The sequence below is a fragment of the Camellia sinensis genome, chromosome 4, assembly GCF_055761805.1.
Source record: "Camellia sinensis isolate YWXY chromosome 4, ASM5576180v1, whole genome shotgun sequence".
Taxonomy (NCBI): domain Eukaryota; kingdom Viridiplantae; phylum Streptophyta; class Magnoliopsida; order Ericales; family Theaceae; genus Camellia; species Camellia sinensis.
Genome location: NC_138964.1, coordinates 28,448,394 through 28,457,637, shown reverse-complemented (window position 1 = coordinate 28,457,637; position 9,244 = coordinate 28,448,394). Strand labels below are relative to the sequence as shown.

General features: G+C 38.3%; 1 protein-coding gene and 1 pseudogene across 1 annotated transcript; one reads left to right on the top strand and one right to left on the bottom strand.

The window, feature by feature from the left end:
• Window positions 1-494: 494 nt before the first annotated feature.
• Window positions 495-1,506, bottom strand: LOC114305762 (coniferyl alcohol acyltransferase pseudogene; annotated as a pseudogene).
• Window positions 1,507-8,061: 6,555 nt separating this feature from the next.
• Window positions 8,062-8,667, top strand: LOC145823656 (uncharacterized). The gene has a single exon (XM_082923153.1). The coding sequence runs from the start codon at window positions 8,062-8,064 to the stop codon at window positions 8,665-8,667; it is 606 nt and encodes a 201-aa protein (XP_082779279.1).
• Window positions 8,668-9,244: the final 577 nt, after the last annotated feature.

Genomic DNA, 9,244 nt, shown 5'->3' with positions numbered 1-9,244 from the left:
AACTTGAGACTTTGATATTATTTCTCAATGAATAAATTACATAGATAATGAATCAGTTATTTACAAATTCAACATGTGCATTAATGTAACCATAACCACCTAACCTAACTCTTAACTACTTGTAGTTAACTCCTAACAAACTAACCATTGAATTATAACAAACCATCCAATTACACATGTTCTAGAATATTAGTAGTGCTAAAGCTTATGCGGCTTTGTTCTGAGCTGCAGCCTTGACAGCAACTGTGGCCTGTGGCTATAGCATTGGCCTGTGCCTGTGACCTTACTTACACGACTGTGGCCTTGGCTTGTGGCTGCTGTTCCTAAAGCTGAGTGCTAGACTCTGGCTTAGGATTGGATAGCTTATCATTATATACACACACATAAGCATATACCTATGTTAGCGGATCACCCACCACAATGTGTTACACATCAATAATAATACATATTTTTACAAGCCAGTCTGATTTGCCCAAGACAAAAGCTAAGATTCATCAATGCATCAAGTTTAAATAGGCTGGAGTTAATGGCCTAAACAAATGGGGTGCCTGGTACTCAACAAAATCCAAGTGTTTGTCGTGGAGGTGCATGTAGAGAATCCAATCACCATCTCTGCTTGTACTTGGCATTGGCATAATATACCCAGTTTGGCCTCTCCATGGGAAATGGTATGACCCAAAAGACGGCTTACCCCACCCGAAATCTATCTTTGACACCGAAAACCTTTGTCCAGATGACACAACCATAACAGTTTCATCATCGGTCTCTTTGCAGTAAACTCTCACTATTGCCTTCTCTGGCCGATGGAATTCCACCCAATCAATGAGCCCTAGAAAGTGCTCTTCTATTGCGGCGCCCTTCAAACAATCATGTACAAGCTCTGCAACCTTACTTAGATGCATTGTATTTAGTTCGCCAACACTTGCCTCACCATATGGAATGGACAGAATGTTCCCAAAATACTTTTCTGATTCATGATTTGCTTTGATGTTGTTGTTTAGCGTCAATCTCCCTCTCCCATCAACAACACCCATCTTAAATCTCTTATTAGAGTCAAACCTAGAGCCAGACTCAGACTCAAACTTCTTAGCGGAAGCTATAAGTTTCCACAAAAAGGTGCTAAAAGACACGAGTTTGCTTATCTTAATACCATTAGAGCTAGTGGCTTGTGATTGAAGACATTTAAGTTCTTCTGACACAACATAGTAAATGCGACTTTGGAGGGAGTCCTCATTGGGCTTGGGATCCTCTACTAGTTTTGGGGGAGGTAGAGACGATAGGAAGGCATAGATATTGTCAATGGATCGATCATAATAGCTTGGGCGTCTCGAATTGAGTAGTGATTGGTTTTTAACAAGGTGTATGGGAGATTGGTTTTGCATGAGCAATCTCAACCCATGAAACGAAGAACATGTTGGCTAAGTGGGCATCGGCAACCCGGTGATCGAATGTGCGTCCAATCACAAGCCCATCACATTTTAGCTCTGTCGCCTGTTTTATAGCCATGAACTTGTCAAATTCAAGGAAAAATAAAAACTAAATAATAATAATAATACAAAATAAAAACTAGACAAATTTAAGTAGACAAGAATTTCCATTTTTGCATTAGAATACATGGCGATTAGGTCAAAGATTTATTTATGAAACTTTTGAGCCAATATGTCCAAAATTAAATATTTTTTGACTAAAAAGACATTATCTGTACACATGTCACTTATATGTTTAATTATTAGTTCAAATGTCTAACTGTTTGTTCAAATGGCACCTAAATGTCCACGTCGTCACCGATTACTGCCGCCTAAAAAGACATTATCTTTTCAATGACTTTTCAACAAGTCCTTATCACCAAAAAGAACCTTGGATTAAATAATATATGCCCCATAGAAATAAACATTTCACCAATTAACCCTAGAATATATTATTGAGTACTTTAGGAGAATAGCTTCCCACTATACCACTATCCTCCACACTTTTGTGGGTTCCATCCCGGGTCCATGGCGATGATCCAAAATGTTCATCTCGTAGGCCCATTAATAAAAGCGAGTTGCGAAAAAAAATCAATTTTATCAAACATAACACAGGAACAAATTACATTATTTCTTTTTTTCAAAAAAAAAAAAAAAAATAGATGGCAGCTATGAATTTAAATTTAAACCATTGATTTTATAAAAACAAAATTCAATTTATTCATATATTCACTAATATTTGATGAAAGTGACCTTGTGCACAGATGATTGTAACTGTAAAGTTTACGAGATAGATGATTCAAATTATTGTTGTGGGCCCAAAAAATAAGACCCTAAAAATGAAGTATAGAGCAATATGGTATAAAAAGGAGTCATTCTCGTATTGTAGATGTTTAAAACATAATTGCCATTTCTAGCAAACTTTCTTCCTTCTTGTATGTGTGTGTTAGAGGTATAAAGACTTTAAAAGGTATATAATAAGTAGGTGTATTCTCTCTAAAAAAAAAAAAGTAGGTGTATGTTTAACAAATAGCCTTTCCATTTTAGCCTTTTGACTCAAAGAAAATTGAATATTTTTATGAGTGGTTTGAAAATTGAATATTTTCGTTTGGCAATATTTATAGTTTATTATTTTTTATTTACAAAAAATATTAAACATGTTTATATTTATTTTGGATAAAAACGAAAACAAAAAACATGTTTGGTATATAAATATTTAAAAAGAAGTGAAAGTGGGAGTTGCAGGGGTGGTTGTCGACGATTGGAGATGGTCGTCGGAGGTAGTTGTTGGCCACTAGAGGTAGTGGCCAAAATTGTTGTCACCAGTAAGAGGCAATTGGCGTTATTGGCCACAAGAAATCTTGGTCAAAAGTATTTTCCAATGGTTAGAGATAGTGGTCAGTCGGCTACTTAAAGTGATTTTCAAGAAAAGATGGTGACCAAAGGTAGTTACCACCAGTAAGAGATGATTGGTAGCAATGGCAGTTGGTTAGCGGTTACGAGAAGTCGTGATTGAAGTTAGTTGATGGAGGAGTTCATTAGTTATAGTAGTCGATAGCGATGAGTAAGAATAGAAACATGGTGGGTTTAGAGCGGAGGAGTTCATTTGTTATCCTCCAGCCCCAACCTATATCATATTGGGGGCGGGGCGAGAGTGGGGTAGGAATAGGTTAATTTTGTTGTTTTAAAAATAAAAATAAAAAATTAATAAAAATTAAAGGCGATAGTATATTATAAATAATAATTTATAATTAATGAAAGTTAAAAGATGTAAAATACTAAATAAATGGGTGAAAATGAATATTAAGTATAATATTTTAATATTTTAGCTTTATTATAGGGGAATTGACCAGTAAATCCCATTTTGTCATCTTATAGATCATGTGGTCCTAATTGCTTTCTTTTAAACCATTTAGTCCTTAGGATTGTTTGTTTACTATTTTGCCATTAAAGTGTTAATTTGAGTTTGTAAACCCGCACGTATTTATGGAAAGGGGTGTATGAGATTCACGTTCCAAAAAAAAGGTAATAGTACTCTTTTTAGACGTGTGGGGTGTGTGAGATTCACATTGTAAAAAAAAGGTAATAGTACTCTTTTTAGACGGTGTGGGTTACAGGCACGTGACGTGGGACGTGAAATAAAAAAGGTGTTTGTGGTTCCCGTTTCTATGAAAAGTGTACTAGAGGGTTTTTGTATGAGGGTTTGTGTTACTGAGTTATGTGGGACTGGGACCACATGACAAACGTGACAAACTTTTCACATAACTAAATGCCCACAACAACAACATTACTGTACACCAACATAACACCCTTAACACAAAACAGAGAGAACACGACAAACTTTAACATATTACAATAACAAACACCCATTGGTGTGAAAATGTGACCACGACCACTCACCCCATGTTGTGTCTTCCAGAAAGACGTACTACCTAACAATATGAAGAACATGAATATGACGTTAATCAGAAAAATGAAAGACTTATGATTCACAGACATTTCTCACATTTACGTCGCGGAAAACAGTCCACTACCACCTAGCTCTGCCTAATTCCCAGTTCCCAAATCCGTCCGATGATCCAAACTAAATACGTAATCAACCAGATCAATGAAATTGTGTGACAGTTGCAAATTGTATACAATATTGGTGGACCGGTAACAACAGAGAAACATCATGAATGCATCCATCTGTAATAAGAAATGGGGTTAGTTAAATAGCAATCGCAATTGAATATGGAAAGATCGTCCATGAACATGAAATGAGTACGATTTAAATGCAAATGAAATACGTAATGTGGTTCACTGTGTACGTATGTCTGCGGGGTCGTATAAGACGTGGACAACCGAGTTTTGGAATATTGGACTGTTACAGTACTGACTTGGATGCCGCATTGTGAGACCGTATTGCACAACAAGAAACGTCTGTGCACTATTGTGGCAAAATGTATGTATGTATTGAGCAACGAAAATGTTGATATGTACACAGAGTGAAATACCTGTGAATGGTTGCGGTTCACTCAACTGTCATATATATATGACTGTACATAAGCAATATAAGTTAGCGACAACAACGACAAGAGTTGGATGGAAAATCGTCGCAATTTGTATAGTTGTGAAACCAAGAAGTTGGGTGAGACTGCAAAAGTCAAAATGCGAAACAAACCTATGCAAGGCCGATGATGTTCACGTTATACTCAGCAATGGTGGACTGTCCTACGAAACTGTTGGCCGCAAAACACAAATCCTAGAATGGCTTACACATACACCCCCCACAAGACATCACACCTACGGCCGCCCCACCAAACATGGGATTACATATACCAAAATGAAAACATAACAGCCCATAATTGATGTGAGGGCATATTTGTCCACCACATAACAATGTAATTCAAAAAAGGAGTTATCAGTAAGATATCCTACTACCATGGACTGCCCAATTAAACAAAATATTTGTGGGACCAAATGGAACACAATTTCGCCATATGAGACTTTCTGATAAATTCCCCTTTATTATATTAAAAAAAATTAAATTATAAATATGTATATTTAATAAATAAAATTGAGGCAAAAACGGGGTAGATCGGGATGAAAGAGTAATGGGTAGTAGTTGAAAAGAGTAGGAGAAAGAAGAAGAAAAAATGAAAACAAAAATTAAATAGAAAGCAAAACCTACTTTTTTTTGTATGAAAACAGAAGTCAAACAAGGTTTTATTTATAGTTTTCAAAAATTCTATTAATATAAATAGAAAACAGTAAATATAGACGTTATCAAACAGGCCATTAGGATTGACCTTTTAAGTAGTTTTGTTGTGTTTTTTTTTTTTTTTTCATTTTAGTGATTTTTTTTATTATAAAAAATCAAAAAAATTTAGATTTATTGAATCTAGTCAATACCAAAATCAAAATAATAATAATAACAATAAATAAGTTTTGAAAAAAAAAATCTAAAATGGATTTTTTATTTTAATTTATTAATCTTTAGTGATTTTTTTTTTTGGGGGGAAGGGGTAAATTACACTGAGATTGCAGTTTAATACAAATTTCCTTTCACATTTGGAAAATTACACTTAACCTCCTGTCAGATTAAAATAACATATTTACCCCTTAGCCTTTATACATATAAAATAATAAAATAATATAGATATTTTGTTAATGTCATTTTAAAGGAAATAACAATCATCTTCTTTGGTTTAACTCAAACAAAAAATTGATTTTTTTTTTTTTTTTTTTTTTTTTTTTTTTTTATAACATATCCTACTAACAAAACCAAAAAAACAAAAAAACAAAAAAAAAAAAAGATGACTTTATCTCTCACAGAATGGAGCAAGATGATCCACCATAATAGGGAACAAAGGTGATGCCTACAAGCTCGCATTCCTTACAACAAGGAGGAAGACATATAGGAGGTTTGCAAGGTTGAGGTTTTGGGTCAGGAGGCTTTGGTGGACCAACACTGATTAGTTCTACTACTTTTCCAGTCTTTCTTCTCACTTGGGTTGTCACACAAACTAGATCAACATTTCCAATTACAGTCTAACATTGTATTGAGCTAAGGAGATGGAACAAATGGAGGGGCAAGTTGGAAGAGCTGATGGTAGGAGATTTGAAGGGGGTTGGCAACCGGTGTTCTACAGAGGGAGAGCTGCTGGTCAAAGACGAAGTGGTCCAGGCTTGAAGCTAATTTCCATTTTTGTTGACAACCTTCCATATGATATGGATCCTAAAGGCATGTTTATTATGTTCTCTAAGTTTGGAGTGGTGAAGCATGTCTTCATATCATTTAAGAGAAGCAAAGTGGGAACAAGATTTGGGTTTGTTCGGTATGAGTGCGTAGTGGCAGCAAAGATGGCGATCCAGAAGGCAAATGGGGTCTGGTGCGGCAAGAAACAACTGAAGGTAAAGTTTGCAGATTATGATAATGGGAAGACTTATCACAGATCAGTGTCTGGAGTAGTTCATGAGAATCGTCCAAGAGTGGAGTGTGTAGCAGGGGATGGCAGCGAACCAAATTCATCCAATGTGCCTGTTCGTAATGGCATTGGGATGAGGACATGTAGGGAACAAAATCGTATGCAGACATTGTGAAGGAAGGGGGGGGGCGAGGCGACTAAGCTGTTAAAAGTGGCAGTTTCAGACGAAGGCAGTGACTGGTTACAGAGATGTATGGTGGTGCGTATCAAGAGTATGTCGATGCTAGGGGAGTTGCAGAGCTTGATCTGGAAGTCCAGTTTACATGAAATTCACTTTCGATTTGGGGGTGGGAATTTAATTCTATTAAATTTTCCAGCAGAAGAGTTATTACACCAGAAGTTTAGTTTGGTGGCAGACCTCATTCAAGATCTCTGTGATGATATAAGATTATGGGACGAAGATTTGCCTATGGTGACTTCTAGGCTAGTGTGGGTGCACTGTTATGGTATTCCCTTCCATGCATGGAACACGAGCACATTTCAAAGTATTGGATCTTTATGGGGGGACATCATCAGATTGGAGGATAACCTTGTGGAATCAAAATCTCTGAACTGTGGCAAAGTATTGGTTCACACTAGGTCCATGGAAGCAATTAACTCATTGGTAGAGGTTGAGTGCAACAAGAGAATTTACAAGGTTTCGGTGGGGGAAGGAAGTAACAGTGTGGATTTTGACTATGAGATGCGCCAGAAATGGGGGCTGAACATCTCTTCACCTTCCCGGTCGGAGAGTTCAGTTGCCGGAGCTAACCCTCAACAAGATGTCAGCAGCGAGGACGTGGATCACACTAACCAAAAGCAGCATGGGAACTCGGCTTTGGTGGCGTCAGACCATGGGAACTCGATTTCGGTGGTTAATGACACTTTTGCAGACTGTGGCTTCGTGAAGAATGTCGAGGATAGCATGCTAAAGAAGTTACCAAGAGTAGTAAATGATGACAGCAGGGTGGTTTCTGGTGGGCCTCCTTTACTCACTCCAGGATTTGTTAAGAGTCTGAGTGGGTCGGTGGGTAGTAGACCCAGTATAAATATTGAAGTAGTGCTAGAAGGGGCCCAAGTAGGAGGTCCTGTTGATGGGCTTAGTTGTGCGCTAATTAACAAAGTGGTTCCCCCAGCTCAAAATGGACTGGCCCAGTCTCGAGAGCATATTTTGTGCCCATCACAAGCCCAAGAGCTTGTCAGGTTCAATACAACTACTGTGGGTGGAGAACCAGTGGTAACAGCCAACACTCATCGTCCTCAAGAAGGTAAGGAAGGAGGTTCGAGAGGAAGGGGAAGGAGAGGAGTTCACAGAAACGTTGCCTCATTTTCAGGCGGTTTTCAGCGGGGTGCGTTGCTCAGGGCTGCGGCTGCAGCCCTCTCACATTCTCAGTCCCAGAACAGCCGATCGAGTAGGAGAAGGAAGCTGGCTATTGAGGAAGCTAACGCCACTTTGCAGCTCGGCAAACGTTTGGGTATGAACTGCGAAGGGAAGGAGAATGAAGTGGTACAAAAAATTGTTGAGCTAGAGCTACAAGATGCAGAACGGTATGATAAAATTGCAAAAGGGGGTCAGGTGGGTCAGAGCTGATTGGCCGTGAATTGGAGGTGTGTAGCGGGGTTAAAGCTAGTTTCCAATGAAGATCATGTCTTGGAATGTTAGAGGCCTGGGTAGGCTGGAAAAACGGCGTAGAGTGAAGCAGATGATTAAAGAAAAAAGAGTAGATGTTTTGCTCCTTCAAGAAACCAAGAGCAGTAATTTTGATGTTACTTTTGTTCGATCCATTTGGCCTTGGGAGAAGCTGGAATTTATGGCTGCAGATTCGGATGGGAGTGCTGGAGGGCTTTTGAGTATTTGGAATCCTGAAGTTTTCTCCTTATCAGAGTGTTGCAGTAACAGAAATTTTTTGCTTCTATCAGGTACTCTTTCTGGTTCATTTGAGTGTGTCTTCTTAAATATTTATGCGCCTAATGATGTGGTCCAAAGAGCTAAGTTGTGGAATTCTATCCTCAATATAAGATCCTCTTTCCTAAAGCCTTGGTGCATGGGTGGTGATTATAATGAGATTAGAGTTCCTAACGAAAGAAGAGGATGTACTAGAAGGTCCAAAGGGATGCAGGATTTTAACAATTTTGTAGATCATCTGGAAATGTTGGATTTACCTATGTTGGGTAGGAATTATATATGGTGTAATTCTTTGGAAGGTGAAAGGTGGAGTAGAATTGATAGGTTTCTGTTGGATCCCACCTAGGTAGAAAATTTTAGTTTGAAGTTATGGGGCTTACCTAGACTGGTGTCAGACCACTGTCCTCTGTTGCTTATGGAAGATGAGAAAAACTGGGGCCCTAAGCCGTTTAGGTTCCTGAATGCTTGGACCCTGCATCCTAGCTTCTTGTCTGTTGTGCAAAAGTCCTGGGTGGATTCGCAGGTTCAAGGGTGGGCTGGGTACAGAGCTAAGGAGAAATTGTGTAGTCTCAAAGCGGAGTTGAAAAGGTGGAATTCTGAAGTGTTTGGCTGTGTGGAGGACCAACTCAAAAAGGCTGAAGTTGAGTTGCATGAGCTTGATCTGTTGGCAGAAATGAGGCCATTAGAACCTCATGAGGTTGTAAGAAGAAGGGAGGTCAAAAACTTGGTGTGGTCATATAGAAAGAAATTGGATTGGATATGGTACCAAAAGTCTAGACTAAATTGGGCTCATAATGGTGATCGGAACACCAGGTTTTTTCATATTATGGCTAGCCAAAGGCAGAATAGGAACTTAGTGGACTCAGTGGTTGTAGATGGGGTTCGAGTTGAAGATCCAGCATTGGTAAAACAAGAAGTGCTGA

What these genes read in the sequence shown, in the direction of transcription:
- LOC145823656 (XM_082923153.1), top strand. Translation starts at nt 8,062, where the DNA reads ATGTCTTGGAATGTTAGAGGCCTGGGTAGGCTGGAAAAACGGCGTAGA.